The sequence below is a fragment of the Phascolarctos cinereus genome, unplaced genomic scaffold (genome assembly GCF_003287225.1).
Source record: "Phascolarctos cinereus isolate Bilbo 61053 unplaced genomic scaffold, phaCin_HiC Scaffold_726;HRSCAF=1367, whole genome shotgun sequence".
NCBI classification, from domain to species: Eukaryota; Metazoa; Chordata; class Mammalia; order Diprotodontia; family Phascolarctidae; genus Phascolarctos; species Phascolarctos cinereus.
The window spans coordinates 313898035-313915169 of NW_027556098.1; the positions used below are offsets into that span (position 1 = coordinate 313898035).

The following is a 17135-nucleotide window of genomic DNA, read 5'->3' on the forward strand; positions in this document are numbered from 1 at the left end:
AGGTCCTCCTGAATCCAGAGCCGGTGCTTGATCCACTGCGCCACCTAGCTGCCCCCTAAGTTGTTTATTTCTAAGAGTCTACAAGCTAACAATTTAAATTGTGTACTCTAAGATTCCACATTTTTCTAATGTTTTGACTTCCACCATTCTTCATTCTAATAATCTTAATTGAATACTTCTAAGATTCTAAGTTATGTATATCTAAGGCTATATTTTAAGATTTTGAATAATCTTTTTCTGAATCTTAGTTGAATTTTCTAAGATTCTAAATTGTTTTTTCAGATTCTGCAATCTAGGATTCTAAAATGAATACTTCCAATTAATCTAAATTGTATATTTCTAAGATTCAATATTCTAGTATTCTGCATTTTATTTTTCTTAACTGAATCCATCTAAGAACCTGCGTTCTATAATTCTAAATTGTTTAAGAATCTTCTGAAATTCTTAATTGGATAAGTCTAAATATGCTATTTTTATGTTTCTGCAGTCTAGTGTTCTAAATTAAATACTTCTAACATTTTAAATTGAATTTTTCTAAGAATCTGAATTCCAAGATTCTAAATTTTTTATCTCTAAAATTTTTTATTTGACTAGAATTGAATTGAATTACTTAGAACTGAATAATTCTAAGATTCTACATTCTGATGTCCTAAACCAAATACTTCTAAGATTCTAAATTGTATAATTCTAAGCATCTATATACTAAGCTTGTAAACTGCATACTCTAAGATTCTAAATTTTAGGATATTAAATTTTATACTTAACAGGTTTAACATTGTAAGAATATAAATTGAATACTTCTAAATTACATACTACTAAGATTGAACATTTTAATATTCTAAATGTTAAACTTCTAAGATTCTGAATTCTAAGGCCATAAATTGTGTACTTCTAAAGTTTTTTATTTTAATTTTAAATTGAATATTCAGATTCTACTTTCTAAGATTAAAGATATTTTGCTTTAAAGATTCTAGCTTTTGAGATCTTAATTTTATATTTCCATGGTTATGCATTCCAAAATCTTAATGAACACTCTAAGATTCTAAATTGTTGAGTTCTAATATTCTGCAATCTAAGATTATACATTGAATTCTTCTAAGATACATAATTGAATTTTTCTAAGATTCTACATTCTGATATGCAAATTTCTGTATTCTGTGATTCTAAATTGCTTACTTCTAATATGTTTCTTCTATGATTCTAAATTTAATACTTCTAAGACCCTCCATTCTAAGATTTTAAGTTGTATGCTTCTAAGGGTTTCTATGTCCAGATTCTAATTTGCATATTTTAAGATTCTGCATTTAAAAAGTATTAATTTTGTACTTTGATGAATCAGAATTCTGAGAATCTTAACTATATACTTTTAAGATTCTGCAGTCTGTGCTTCTTAATTGAATATTTCTAAGATTCTGCAGGTAGTGTTTCAAAATAGTATATAGCTAAAATTCTACATCCTAAGATTCTAGATTGAATACTTATAAGATTTGTATTCTGTGACTTTAAATGGAATACTCAAAAATTCTACATCTCAAGATCCTAAATTTTATATACTTTTATAGTTTTGCATTCTGAAAAACCTAATTGTGTATTTTTAAGATTCTAAATTGAATACTTCTAAGATTCTAAATTGTATGCATCAAAGATTTTATATTCTAAAATTTCAAATTTAATGTCTAAATTTTTTCTGCATTCTAAGAGTCTATTTTTTTTTACTTCTAATATTCTATGATCTGAGATCTAAACGAATACTTCTATAAATTTAAATTGTATAGTTCTAAGGTTCTACATTCTAAGATTCTTAATTTAGTACTTCTAAAATTCTGAGTTTTATGATTCAAAATTGCACAAATTCATGATTCTTCATTCTAGTAGTCTAAACTGCATACTTTTAAGATTCTAAATTGTATACCCTCAGGCATTACCTTTCAGTGTTCTAAATTGAATGTTTCTTTACTCTCAGATTTGGCATTCTAAGATTTTAAACTGAATACATATAAGAATCTTTATTCTAAGATTCCAAATTGAATTCTTCTAAGATTCATAATTAAATCCTCAGATTCTACATTCTGAAATTCAGAATTTTGCATTTTCATATTCTAAATTGTTTACTTCTAAGATAGCTCATTCTACATATGTAAGTTATTCACTTCTAAGACTGTAAATTATATACTTCATAGACCCTAAATTCTAAGTTATACACTTTTTCGAATCTACATACTAATATTCTAAATTGTATACTCTAAGCTTCTATATTCAAAGATTCTGCATTTTATATGTATGATTCTGCATTCTAAGAATCTTAATTGTATACTTCTCAGATTCTGCATTCTATGATTCTTACCTGAATATTTCTAAGATTCTGTATTCTATTATTTTAAAATGCATCAGTCTAAGATTCTACATTCTGAAATTCTAGAAAAAAATTGTATACTTCTCAGTCTTTGCATTCTAATGTTCTAAACTAAACATGTCTAAGTATTTAATGCAAAGATTCTAAGTTGTATACTCTAAAATTCCACATTTGAAGATTCTAAATTGAATACTTCTAAAATTTTGCATTCTAAGATTTGTAATTCAGTACTCCTAATATTCTAAATTATGTACTCAATCTGTATTTTAAGATTTTAAATTTTACACTAAGAGGATTCTGCATTCTATGAAATATAATTGCATACTTCCAAGATTCCATACTCTATGATTCTAAAGTATATACATCTAAGATTCTGCATTCTGAGATTTTTACATGAATATTTCTATGATTCTAAATTGCTTACATCTAAGATTCTATTTCTCATATTCTAAATTGAAAATTTATTGCATTGTAAGTTGAATGCTTTAAGGAGTCTACCTTGTAAGATTCAAAATTGTATACATCTATGATTCTGCATTCTAAGATTCTAAATTGCAAACTTCTATGAGTCTAAATTGCATAGTTCTAAGATTCTGCCTTGTAAGATTCTTAGAAGTATGCAATTAAGAATGTTATAATGCAGAATCATAATAGTATAATATTTGGAATAATAAAACATAGAATCTTAGACAATTTAGAATTTAAAAAATTTTAAATCTTAGAGTGTACAATTAAGAATCATAGAATACAGAATCTACAGTTTTTTGTTTTAACAGTATAAATTTAATGCTTCTAAGATTTTAAAATTTGTATTTCTAAGATTTTACATTTTCAGTTCCTATATTCTAAGATTCTATTGAGTTCTAAGAATCTGCATTTGAAAATTCTCAATACTTTACTTCTAAGAAGGTACCTTCTAACATTTTAAATTAAATCCTTCCAAGATTCATAAATGTATCCTTCTAAGATTTTTACATTCTAAGATTCAGAATTCTGCATTCTTTCCTTCTAAATTGTTTACTTCAAAGAGTCTTTAGTCTGCAAGTCTAAACTGAATATTTCTAAGATAAAATATTGTGTACTTCTCAGGCCCTACTTTCTAAGCTTCTAATTTGTCCTATGAATCTTCATGCTAATGTTTTATGTTGTATAAAATTCTACGTTTTTTAGATCATGAATTTTTTCTGTGATTCTGTATTCTATGAATCTTAATTGTGTACTTCTAGGGTTCTACAGTCTAAGATTCTTATTGAAATACTTCTAAGATACTGCATTCTATGATTCTAAATGTAATACTTTTAAGATTCTGCATTCTGGGATTCTAAGTTGTATTTAAGATTCTATATTTTAAGCTTCTAAATTTTAGTTTTATGATACTATACTTTCTGAATCTTAATTGTATATTTGTAATATTCTGCATTTTAAGATTCTAAATTGTATACTTCCAAGATTCTTCATTCTAAGATTCCTAATTGTATACACTAAGATTCTATATTTTATATTCTAAATATTATACTATTATGCTTCTGCATTATAACAATCTTAATTATATACTTCCAAGTTTCTTCAGTCTAAGATTCTAAATTGAATAAGTTCTAAGATTCTTTATTCTACAAATCTAAGCTGAATATTTTTAAGATTCTAAATTGTATAATTCTCAGACCCTACCTTCTAAAATTCTAAGTTGCTTACTTTTCTACATGCTAAGTAAGGCCACATACTAAGACTCTGAATTGTATACCTTAAGATTCTACACTTCAAAATTCTAAGTTTCATGCTTCTACAATTCTGCATTTTAAGAATCTTAATTGTGCACTTCTAAGATTCTTAATTAAATGCTTCTAAGATTCTGCAGTCTGTTCAAAATTGTGTGCATTGAAGATTCTGCATTCTAATAGTCTAAATTGCATATTCTAAGATTCTAAATTATGTATTATGAATTTTATTCTTCCATTCTAAATTGTATAATACTAAGATTCTTCATTAAATACTTCTAAGAAAGATTCTGCATTCTAAGATCCTTAATTGATTAATTCTAAGATTCTGCATCCTCTTATTCTAGATTGTATATTTCTAAGATTCTACATTCTCAGAATCTGCACTCTAAGATTCTAATTTTAATACTTCTAAGAATCCACATTCTAAGAGTCTAACTTGTTTACTTTTAAGATTCTGCATTGTAACATTCAAAACTGAATCCTTCCAAATTTATCACTTAATCCCTATAAGATTCTATATACTAAAATTCAAAATTCTACTTCTCAGATTCTGAGTTATTTACTTATAAGATTTTTGATTTCATATGTCTAAATTGAGTACTTCTATGATTCAAAATAGTATACTTCCTAGATTCTACATTCTAATCCTTGGTTGTTTACTTCTTCTTCTTTTTTTTTTTTTTGGTTGGGCAATGGGGGTTAAGTGATTGGCCCAGGATCACATAGCTAGTAAGTGTTATGTGTCTGAGGCTGGATTTGAACTCAGGTTCTCCTGAATCTAGGGCCGGTGCTCTATCCACTGCACCACCTAGCTACCCTGGTTGTCTACTTCTAAGAGCTTTCATCCTAAGACTAAACTGAATACTTATAAGATACAGAATTCTAAATTTAATACTTCACAGATTCTAAATTGTATTTTTTTTAGATCTCACTTGCTAAGGTTCTAAATCACACACTTATCTTCTTTCACAACATGACTAGTATGGAAATATGTTTTGCATGATCACACATGTACAACCTATATCAATTTCTTACTGTCTCAGGGAAGAGAGGAACAGAGAGAATTTGGAAGTCAAAATTTTTTTTAAAATGTTAAAAATTGTCTTTACATGTAATTGGGGAAAATAAAATATTATTGTAATCAAAATACATACTTCTAAGATGCTAAATTTTATACTTCTAAGATTTTTTGTTGAATACTTCTAAGATTTTGAATTCCAAGATTCTAAATTGTATACCTCTATATGCTAGGATTCTAGATTTCATTTCTATAATTCTGCTTTCTAAGAATATTAATTGTATATTTCTAAGATTCTGCATTCTAAGAACCTAAATTGTACAAATCCAAGATTTTTCATTCTAATAGTCTAAATTGAATGCTTTTAAGATTGTAAATTGCATTCTTCTCAGGCCCCACCTTTAAATGTTTTAAATTGACTATTTCCAAGATTCTTTATTCTCAGATTCTGCATTCTAATGTTCTAAATTATATTAGTATTCTAATAGTACTCTAAAGATACTTTTAAGAATCTGTATTCTAAGCTTCTAAATAGAATCTTTCTAAGATTCATAATTAAACCCTAAAATTCTACATTTTAAATTAAAAATTCTGCATTCTCATATTCTAAATTATTTACTTCCAAGATAATTCATTTTACATGTGTAAGTTGAATACTTCTAAGACTCTAAACTATATATTTCTCAGACCCTCTGGCCCAAGAATCTTAATTGTGTACTTCTAAGGTTCTGCATTCTATAATGCTTAATCAAATATTTCTCTAATTACAAGTTGAACACTTATCTGGTTCTACATTCGAAGATTTGAAATTGTATACGTCTAAGATTTGTCAGTATAAAATTCTTAGTTGAACACATCTAAATTTATGCATTCTATGATTCATAATTTTTTGTCTAAGATTCTACAATCTAAAATTCTAAATTGAATATATCTATGTATCTAAATTTTGTACTGACATTTTACATTTTAAGATTATAAATTTTATCATTCTGCATTCTAAGAATGCTAATTGTGTGCTTCGAAAGATTCTAAGATTATGAATTCTAAGATTACAAATCAAATTCTCTAAGATTCTAAATTGTGTATGCTAAGATTTTACATTTTAACGTTCTAATTTTTTTATTGTTATGATTTTGCATTCTAAGAATCTTAATTTGATACTTCTAAGGTTCTTAGTTGAATATTTCCAAGATTGTAACTTGAATATTTCCATGATTCTACATTCCAAAATTCAAAATTGTATACTTCTAAGATTCTTAATTTAAAATGCCTAGATTTTTGCCTTCTAAGATTCTGATTTATTTATTCATTTTAGAAATATATATTGAAGCACCAGCCCTGAAGTCGGGAGTACCTGAGTTCAAATCCGCCCTCAGACACATAACGCTCACTAGCTGTGTGACTCTGGGCAAGTCACTTAACCCCAATTGCCTCACTAAATAAATAAATAAATAGGGTAAAAAAAAATTTTTTTAATTAAAAAAAATTTTTTAAAAAGAAATATATATTGAATACATCTAAGATTCTATAACCTAATGTTCTAAATTGAATAATGGCATTCTAAATTGAATGCCAACATTTTAAATTGAATGCTTCTAAGAGTCTAAATGCTAAAATTCTAAATTGTAGACTCTGAGGCTACATTTTAAGACTCTAAAGTTTCTATTTCTGTTTCTACATTCTAAGACTTAATTTTATACTTCTCAGATTCTACATGCTAAGATTCCAAATTATATACTCATAAGATTCTATATTTTCAATTCTAAATTTTATTCATCTACAATTCTGCATTCTATAATCTTAATTATAAATTTCTAAGATTCTGCCTTCTAAGATTCTAAATTGAATACTTCTGTCAGTCTATATTACATAGTCTTAAGATTCTACCTTCTAAAGTATAAAGTATATCCTTAGCAGACTCTATATTCTAACGTTGTAAATTGTGTCTTAAGATTTTACATTCTAAGATTCACAATTGTGTTCTTCTAAGATTTTGAATTCTAAGATTCTAAACTGTCTTAATATTTTGCATCCTAAGATTCTGTATTGAATAATTTCATGACTCAGCATTCTAGGTTTCTATTTTCCATAGTTTAAGAGCCTGTGATTCTAGAGAAGACTTCCAGAAAGATGCAAGTTCTTAGCCAGGGTCACACAGCTGGTCACTAGACTGCTACATGCTAATCTAGCTTATTGTTCTCCCTTGGCTCTCTGCCCCCATTTTATCCTATTTATTACTAATCTTCCTGACATTTTCTGTCCCACTTTCTCCCTCCCCAAGGAGCATCCCATGCCACCAACCGAGAGAGTGTCCAGAAAGCTATTAGCCACTTGGATGAGGACCTTAACACTCTGGGCCAGATCGGCAAGCTGTCTGAGAGCCTCAGTTTCCCCCACCAGGTAAGACCTTCCCTGGGCACTCCTTAGAGTTCCTTGCCCTAGCTTCTCCCTTAGTCTGCATCCTGGACAGCAAGTGGCAAGATACCAGACCCGTCACACAGTCTTCCTGGTCTGAGAGTGGTGCAGCCCCTTTGCCCTCAGGGAACCTCAGAATCAGAGGGTTCCTGCCTCCAAGGAGCTTCAAAATTGAGATGAAGAGAGGCAGCTAGGTGGCTCAATGGATAGAGCTCCAGCCTTGGAGTCAGGAGGACCCGAGTTCAAATGTGACCTCAGACACTTGACACCTAGCTGTGTGACTCTGGGCAAGTCACTTAACCCCATTGCCTCACCCCAAGAAAATGAGAAAAAAAATTGAGATGAAGACATGGCCCCTTAGAGAAGCCTGTGATCTGGGGAGGAGGAGTGCGACCTTTGCCTTAGGAACCCTCCAATCTCAGGAAGTAACATAGCTCCTATTTCCAGACAGCCCTAGGTTTGAAGAGACAGTTCAGTCCCCTTGTCCTCGGAGAAGCTTGTGATCTGAGGGGAGAGGCCTGGCCCTTTCCCTAGGGGCACCTCTGCCTTAAAGGGGATACAAGAGAGACCCAGAATGAGAGAGAATTAAGTGGTAAATCCTAGAGCTTAGAGAGGGAAGTATGGGCTGCAGTAGACAGGACTCCCCCAAGGGAGCTTGATCCCAAAGAATATGGTGAAGGGGGCAGGGGTAGGGAGGAGGCGGAAATAGGCAGGCATTCCTTGAAAGTGAGGTGATATGGACTTAGAGGAAGCACTGAAGCTGGCGTGGGCAAGGCCCGCACCATAGCAAAGGGCAGGGTCTGGTTGGGGCACTGGAGGCCAGGAGGGCTGGAGTGGGAAATGAGGTCTGTCTGCTTTGCAGAGTCTGGATGACGTCATCAAGGAGCTCACAGCTGCTGCCCACCGGGACCTGGCCGAGAAGCAGGCCCTGTGCTACACACTCTCCTTTCCACCCAACAAGGTGGAGCTGTCAGCCACGAGGCCGGAGGGCACGGATACTTTCATCTTTGAATTCCCCCACCCCGATGCCAGAGTTGGTTTTGAGCAGGCCTTTGATGAAGCCAAGCGGAAACTCGGTAGGGTCTTGGTTCAGCTCTAGTCAAGCCCCAGGCCAACCATAGGCACACCCCTCCACTGTGATATGGTGGAAAGAGATGTGGGCCAAGAATAAAAAGAATTGGATTGACATCCTGACTTCATCACTTATTGACCATGTGATCTTGGGCAGGTTCCTTCCCCATTGTGTGCCTCAGTTTATAAATTGGTATAAGGAAGGGGCTGGACTAGATCAAGGTCTCTTCTACCTCCCACACACACTGTCCTTAGCACTTAGTCCTCCCAGCCTTCTGGGATCATATATATTTAGAGCTGAAGGATCTTAGAGATCTAGTCCAGGATTTCAGGGGAATTTTTATTATTTGGATAACTGATAACTGTATTTCAGTATAATTGGTTTCCATTGTAATCCTGTATATTTTATTTTATATGCTTAATAGCTAGTCAGCATGTATATAATGGTTTAAAAGTTGCAAAGCGTTTTTACCAATATTATCTCATTTGAGCCTCACAACAATCCTACAAGGTAGCTGCTGGTATTATCTCCATTTTGCAGATGAGAAAACTGTAAGTAGATGGAGGTTAAATGACTTGTCTGGGTTTACAGCATCTATGTCCGAGGCCAAATTTGAACTCAGGTCTTCTTGACTCCAGGCCCAGTGCACCACCCAGCTGCCTAAAAACATCATTCTAGGGGCAGCTAGGTGGCACAGTGGATAGAGCACTGGCCCTGAAGTCAGAAGGACCTGAGTTCAAATCCAGCCTCAGACACATAACACTTAGTAGCTGTGTGACCCTGGGCAAATCACTTAAACCCATTGCCTAGCCAAAAAAAAAAAAAAGGTGTCCAGAGGATTCACCAGACTGCCAAAGGGGCTATGACACAGAAAGGGTTAAAAACTCCAGCCTAGTCTGTTGCCTTCACCATCTTCAATGAGGGAGAGAGGAAACAAGTGTTTATTAAGCATCTACTATGTGTGAGGCACTGTGCTAAGTACTTTACAAAACCATTTCATTTGGTCACTCAGCCTATGCCATGCTGCCTGCCCTGGATGACACTCCTCCATCTCCTCTCACCCCACCCTCTGTGCATTTACTCATCTGTCTCCATCTCTGATTGTTCATTTCAGCCTCCAGCAAAAACTGTCTGGATCCAGAGTTCCTGAAAGCCATCCCCATCATGAAGACCCGAAGTGGCATGCAGGTAAGGTTAGGCTGGAGGGGGCTCCCTCCAGCATCCAAGAACTCAAAGTCCCTACCTTTCCCCCTGACTTACCCTCAGGCAAGGCAGATCTCTCATTTCTGAGGCTGGAACTCCCATCTTCAGGGGTCAGAGGGCCTTTCCTTCCACTAGCGCCACCCTATGAGCTTCAGCTTCCATCATTTCCTCTTCTTCCTATCCCATAATCAAGGCATCTCTCAGTTTAAAAGAGAAATTCAGGTTCAGGAATAATAAACTAGGCTATGAGTTGATGAACAATATGCATTTTAAAAAAAGCTACCTCAGTCAGTCAGTAAACGTGTATTAAGTGCCTGCTATGTTCCAAGCTCTGTGCTAAGTGCTGGGGGTATGAAAAGAAGCAAAAGACAGTCCCCACCCTTGAGGAATTCAGTCTAGCGAGGGAAACAACAAGCAAACAGATAAGTACAACAAGCTACATGCAGAAAAAATAAGAAATAATTAAAAGAGGAAAGGCACTAGAGTTAAGAGAAGTGGGGAAAGGCTTCCTTGTAGAAGAGGGGATTTAGTTGGGTCTTGAAGAAAGCCATATTGGAAGACTCCCAAGTTTACTTATATAGAGTTGTCTAACTAAAGTTCATTTGTTCATTTCAAAAACACCTATTAAGTGCCTACTATGGGTTAGTCACTGGAGATACCAAGATGAAAGTGAAATAGCCCCTGCCCTCAAGAAATTTACATTCTAACGGGGAAAAACAACATGCCACCAAAAAGGAAACAAAATATTTACAAAGTAAATGCCAACTGATTTTTGCAGGGCACTAGTGTAGGCCTTATGAAGAAGGTGGTGCTCGAGCTGAGCCTTGAAGGGAACTAGGGATTCTCCAAGATGCAGGTGAGGAGAGAAGGCCTTCCAGGAACGGAGATCTGCCTTTGCAAAGGCCCAGAGATGAGAAATGGGATGGAAAGTAGGCCAGTGGCTGGATGTAAGATGGGTCAAGACAGGCAATATGAAATGTACCTGGAAAGGAAGGCTGGGGTCAGATTAGGGAGAGCATTGAATGCCAAGATGAGGATTGGTATTTTAAAAGCCACTAGAGCTCCTTCAGGTCCCTTGGAGCAGGCCCTCAGCTCCACCATGACTCCTTCCCCCCGCCCCGGGTCCCACATTCAGCCATCCTCCTCTGTTCTGAATCCCCAAGTCAATTCTACAAAATCAACACTTATTAAGCATTTGATTTGTGCAAAGCCTTGCATTCCTTCTACAAAATACTAAGCTATAATACAGACTGCTTTTAAGAGTCTTGCAGCCCGATGGAGCACCCAACATAGTCATGATAGGGAAGAGAGGTAGTCAGACTTTAGGAAGGTCACTTAGTCCAGAGGGCAGGAAGAATCATACACCTATGGAATAACATGATTTAGAACCAGAAAGAAACCCGAAGGCCGTTATGTCTCAGTGTTGGAAGTGACCTCGGAGGACAGGCCTGAATAAGGATCTACTCTGCCAGATATCTAACAGGTGAGCATTCAGACTCACCTAAATTCCGTAAGTCAAGGGCAGAGCCAGAATTCAAATCCAGGTCACAGGCTGACCAACTCCGGTGGAAGAGGGCAACCGGTCCAATAGGTGTGACCAAGGACTCTTTCCACCATATTTCTGACAAGTGGTCATCCAGCCCACTGCCTGAAGCTGTCTAAGGAGAGGGTTCCCCCCAGTCTCCTGAGATAGCCCATTCCACTTTGAGCTAGCTCTTATTTTAAGGAATTTTTTCCTTACGACAAACTGAAATTTGCCTTCCAGTTCTACCCTCTAGGGCCCAGCAGAACCAGTCTGTTACCTGTTCCGCAGGGAAGGCTTTCAAAGACGCAGATACCCTGAGTCTTCTTCTCTAGGCTAAACATTCCCAATTTCTTCACGCGATCCTCGTTAGGCATGGTCTCAAGGCTTATCGGCATCCTGGTCATCCTCCTCTGGACACTCATCAGCTTATCAATGTCCTTCCTGAAATGCGGTGCTTGAAACTGAACACGGTAGTGTAGAGGCAGAGAACTGTGCTACTGACACACCCTTCACTTTGGATGTATCACAGCCATTGTTCTGGATACCACCGTTCTGGAGAATGCCATATCCACTGTGCCATTCTTAAAATGGTGTATTGTAGCATTAGATTTTGGGCTACCCTATCAATCTCATACTGAACTTATAGTCCACCAGAACATAGAGATCTTTTCACACAAAATGTTATCTAGTCACACTTTGCCCATCTTGGACTTCTAAAATTGATTCTTTGGACCCAAGCATATGCCCTTTACATTTATTCTTATTAAATTTAATCTTGATTCCTCCTAGCTTCATGTCATCTTATTTTTTTTTGGGGGGGGTGAGGCAATTGGGGTTAAGTGATTTGCCCAGAGTCACACAGCTAGTGAGCATTATGTGTCTGAGGCCAGATTTGAACTCAGGTCCTCCTGACGCCAGGGCCAGTGCCATATCCACTGTGCCACCTAGCTGCCCCCATCTTCAAATTTGAAAAGCTGACATCTATCCATGCTTATTCAAACTCCCCAGCCAAATAATTGGCCAAAAATCCAGAGCCAAGCATAGATTATCCAAAGGAGGTCAGCCTCCAGGATGTTGAAAGAGCTTAAGGTCCTACTATGTGAGGATCAGTTAAAGGAACTGGAGATGTATAACCTGAAGAAGAGAAAACTTAGGTGGAAAACAACTTGGGAACCTCTCAATCTTGGCTGAGCTTTTATATACCTGGCTGATTCAGCTAAACAATGGGAAGAGGATATAGAGGGAAATGAAGAGATGAGCCTGGAGAGAGGGAGATTGGGACCGGACCGTAAAGGGCATTGAATGCCAGGTTTCCAGTATTTGAAGAATTGTCACATGAAAGAGGGGGCAAACTTGTGCTTTTGGGCCCAGAGGACAGAAATAAGAGCAATGGGTAAAAGTTGTTGAAAGACAAATTTCAGCTTGATGTTAGGGACCCATTCCTAAGAATAAGAGCTGTCCAAAAGTGGAAAGGAATGTCTCAGGACAGGGATGGTGTCAAGAGGATCCTCAGGGAAACGCAGGTTGGATTACGTGATGTCTGAGGTCCCTTCCTCTCCTGAGTTTCTTTGTTTCTCTGATCCCTGTCCCAGCGGCCACTGACTCTGTCTTCTTCTTCCCTCTCCTCCAGTTCTCTTGTGCCTCCCCTAGCCACAGCACCTGTGCTGAGAGTGCCCACGAGGTGTGGGTGTGCAACAGCGATGGCTATGTGGGACAGGTCTGCCTGCTGAGCTTGAGAGCTGAGCCCACCGTGGAGGCCTGCATCGCCGTCTGTTCTGCCCGTATCCTCTGCATGGGATCTGTGCCTGGCCTGCAGCCTGGTGGAGGAGGTGGAGGGGGCAACAATAGCTTCAGGTATTAGGGGCCTTGGGCCATGGGAGCATGGTGAGGTCAGAGGAGGGGGCACCTACAAGTCATTCCCCCCACACTCCTTAGTCTGGGAAGCCTTCTAAGAGGAGAATAGGGCTTAGAACCAGGGTTTTGGGATCTCTAGGAGGATTAGACTGGGAAGGTTCCCAGAGGAGGTAGGTTTGGGACAAGAATTTTGAAATGCCATGAACACAGGAGGTCCCAGATGGGTTAGTCAGAGATTACTTCTAGAAGGACTTGAGTTTGGAGCAAGAGTTTGTGAGTAACTGGCCAACTTAATCCGAGTGACTTCCTAGAAGAGGAGTTAGGCTTAGAGATGACAGTCTAGAACAAATTCCTGGAGGAGGCAGGCTTGGAACAAGGCTTTGAATTGCCATTGGAGCAGGGGATCTTGGACTCCTTAGTCTGAGGCTTCCCGGAGGCAGACATGGACTTTGAGGAAATACCCTGGCCAGATGAGTCTGAGACAGTTTACTGGAGGGGACGAGCTTAGAGCCAGAGTTTCAAAGGTGATGCCTGTGGCCTCCAGCGCCACAAATATCCAGGCCCAGACCCAAGAAAGTAAAGTAGGGTAGACCACAGGGGCAAGGGAAAAAAGAGAGTCATAGGCTCAGGGTAATAAGACTATTGCTGGTAGCACCTAGACTGAGCCCTGCGTGAGCGGGGACAGGTAGTGGGAAGATTACCTATCAGAATCTGGAGAAAACCTTGACCAAAGCAGAAAGGTTTCCTAGAGGAGGAAGCAGCCGCTGCCATCGTCGCTATGATTCTGTAGTAGAGTGGTAGGCCCCCTACCACAGGCTTTGGGGAGGGTGTGACAGCCAGGCCCAGAACTTTGCATTGACTTTCTCTTTGTCACAGGGACCAGCCACCATCCTCGGTAAGCCCAGCATCTCCCCCGGAGGTGGCAGCCACAGCGGCTGCCCTGGATGAAGGCAGTTCCCAGCCCTGCCTACACATCTCCATCTCAGGCTCCTCCCCAGAGCTGCCCCCAGGGCCCAGCAACAGCACTGCAGGCCCAGAACTCATGCCCTTTGACAGCGATGATTCAGATGTTGAGTCATCCCCTAGCCCGTCCGGGACACTACAGAGCCAGGCCAGCCGCTCCACCATTTCCTCCAGCTTTGGCAGTGAGTGTCAATCCAGGGAGGCCTCCTGGAGGCAGAGGTAGCCACAGGCTTCCTCTCTTCTGGCGGTTTGGGGGGATGGTAGTGAAGATTGGGAGGAATCAGAAAGTCGGATGGTTTCCAAGCTGTCAGTCAGAGCTAATAGATTAGTTAGTTAATTAATTCAGTTTTTTACCTAGTCCTCCTCCCCAGTTGCTACCTCTAGGTCCACGTGCCTCGGTGATGTGTAAACGCTGAAGAAAGGAGGCAGGATGGTAATCATGAAAATATATGGAATTAGAGGGATCTGGTCCTGAGTTCCAGCTCGTCCATATATTCACTGTGGCAATCCCATCGCTGAGCCTCAGCATTCCCCTTATAAAATGAACAAGCAGTTTGAACTAAATAATCTCTAAGGTCCCTTCTAGCTCTAACATTCAGTGATTCTGAGACCCCACAATCTGGAGAGACTGGAAAGATGAGAGACACCCAGGGAACATTTTAAGAATGAAATAAGACCCCTCTGAGATGAGTAAGAATGCACTGTGGACTGAGTCAGTCATTGAGGGCTTCTTGGAGGAGGCAGGGCTTTTGCCAGGCTTTGAAGGACCAGGAAGATTTGAACAGGCAGAAAGGTGAAAGCTTGAGCACAGGTCAATCAATACCTTTGTTCACCAGAATGAACCTGGCTTCTGAAAGAAAGGGGCTGGTTCTCCTGGTCTAGCTTTAGAGAAGTAGAATGAGAAGGTTCTGGTCCCACTGTCCTCAGCCCTGGTCAGGTCACACCTGGGATATCTTCTGGGTGCCATGTTGTAGATAAGGCATTGACAAAGTGGAGGGCAACCAGCGCGGAGGACGGCCTGGAGAACAGACCGTGTAAGGATTGGCTGAGAGAACTGGGCATGGTTAACTTGGAGAAGAGTAGACCAGGCCGAGATGATGGCTGGAAGGCGTAGGAAGGAGGGACTATTCTGTTGGGCCACAGAACTGAGAGCAATGAGTGGAAGTTAGAGAAACCTATCAGCTCAATATGATGAAACAATTCCTAATAAGGAGGTCTGTACAAACGTGAAGCGTACTGCCTTGGAGGGTAGTGAGTTCTCCATCACCGGAGATCTTCGAGCACTGGCTGGATGGCCCCATGGCAAGCATGTAGAGACGATCCTTATTAAGGAATGTACCGGTTAAACTGGATGGCTGCTGAGGTCCCTTCCGACCTTGAAATCCTGCTGCCCTCTGAGTAGGGCCTGGTGAGGATGGAGAGAGAGGATGCAGCCACATTAGAGGTCCTGCTCTTCCAGGCTGATGAGACTAGACTTCTGTGACATCTGGTCTGTGGTTAGGCTGTGGGGAGTCAGGACAGGTTCCTGAGCCAGGGGAGGGACATGGCGATGGAAGGGCCCTTTAGAAATCCAGCATCCTCATTTTATAAAGAAGGAAGCAGAGACAGACAGACAGACAGAGAGAGAGAGAGAGAGAGAGAGAGAGAGAGAGAGAGAGAAGAAAGGATTTCCCTAAAGTCACAGTGAGTCTGGGGCAAAGTCTGGACTCAAACCCAGGTTTTCTGGCTCCTGACTCAGGGCTTTCTCTCTTGCACCCATTTGGAAGGTGACTCCATGTCCATATGCAGGCAGGTAGGTAGAGACTGCAGGATTGGTGGGGGGAGGAGTCAGGAAAAATGCTGCTACAGTGGGCGATGAATCTGCAGGGTGGATGAAGGAAGGATGCAAGGGAAAGAGGAAGGAAGAGAAACCTGCAAGGGATCTGGGGACCTGGGCTTCCACATTCCCTTTCCACCTCCCCAGATGAGGAGATGCCCAGCTCCAAAGAGGCTACAGCAGAGACGACCAGCTCTGAAGAGGAGCCGGAACCTGGCTTCCTGCCCCTGTCTGGCTCCTTTGGCCCCAGCGGGCCCCACGGTGGCAGCCCTGTGGATGGACGAGCCCTTCGCCGCTCCAGTCGGGGGTCCTTTACCAGGGGCAGCCTGGAAGACCTGCTCAGCATGGACCCTGAGGCCTACCAAAGCTCCATGTGGTTGGGCACTGAAGATGGCTGGTATGGCCCCACAGGGTGGATTATGAGGGACTGGAGGGTGGAGGGAAGGAACAGGACAGGCAGTCATAGAGACCTCAGCATCCTGCATCCTAGGCCAACGGTGCAACCAGCATAGATGGGGCAACATTGGCTTTCCCCATGCTCCACTTATGGAGATGTGAAGTCTAGTGCCTGCCCTCACAATGCTCCAAGTCTAATATGGGGAGAAGATGATACAGATAACTGTAATACCCAGTATCAAATTAGTACATTATAGCCATGCAGACAAAGAGCTATTTGAGGTCTGAGAGAGTGAAGAGTAAAGTTTTGAAAGATGAGTAAAGATGGGTAGAGAAAACATTGCCAGAAAATCTCCAAAAACTAGAGTGCAGGACATGTTGGTGGGGACAGAGAACAGGCAAACTTGGCTGGAGCAGGAAGTGCATGAAAGGTAATGATATAAGATAAGGCTGGAAAAGCAGTGTCGCAGCAGATTATGGCAGGCTTTGGATGCCAAGCCCCCCAGCAAGTTTGAACTTGACTCAGTAAGCAATATGGCACCACTGAAGGGTTTGAACCTGAATCAAAGTTAAAGAAAGCTTGTTCTGGAAGCATGTGACAGCTGAATTGGGTGAAGAAGAGAGCATTGCCAAAGGGAGAAAGGACTAGAGATGCAAAATGAGATCTGTTGATTTGTGATGGGGACAAGGGACAGCTTCTACTAGGAGAGGAGAGGGGCAAGAGAGCAAGCTGTTGGTGGTAGGGACTGATAGATTTACTCCCAGAAAGAGCATCACTAAAACACTTTTCTAAATGAAGCTA

The 17135-nt window shown here is 39.4% G+C and overlaps 1 protein-coding gene across 2 annotated transcripts in view; it reads left to right on the forward strand.

The window, feature by feature from the left end:
- The window catches only part of ARHGEF17 (Rho guanine nucleotide exchange factor 17), a 161037-nt gene that overhangs the window by 129314 nt on the left and 14588 nt on the right, over window positions 1–17135 (forward strand). For both annotated transcript variants that reach the window (XM_078156901.1, XM_078156902.1), the window contains exons 10-15: window positions 7371–7489; window positions 8367–8580; window positions 9691–9764; window positions 12935–13158; window positions 14035–14303; window positions 16085–16334. In XM_078156901.1, the coding sequence (XP_078013027.1) occupies window positions 7371–7489; window positions 8367–8580; window positions 9691–9764; window positions 12935–13158; window positions 14035–14303; window positions 16085–16334 (1150 nt within the window). The remainder of the gene's footprint in view (window positions 1–7370; window positions 7490–8366; window positions 8581–9690; window positions 9765–12934; window positions 13159–14034; window positions 14304–16084; window positions 16335–17135) is intronic.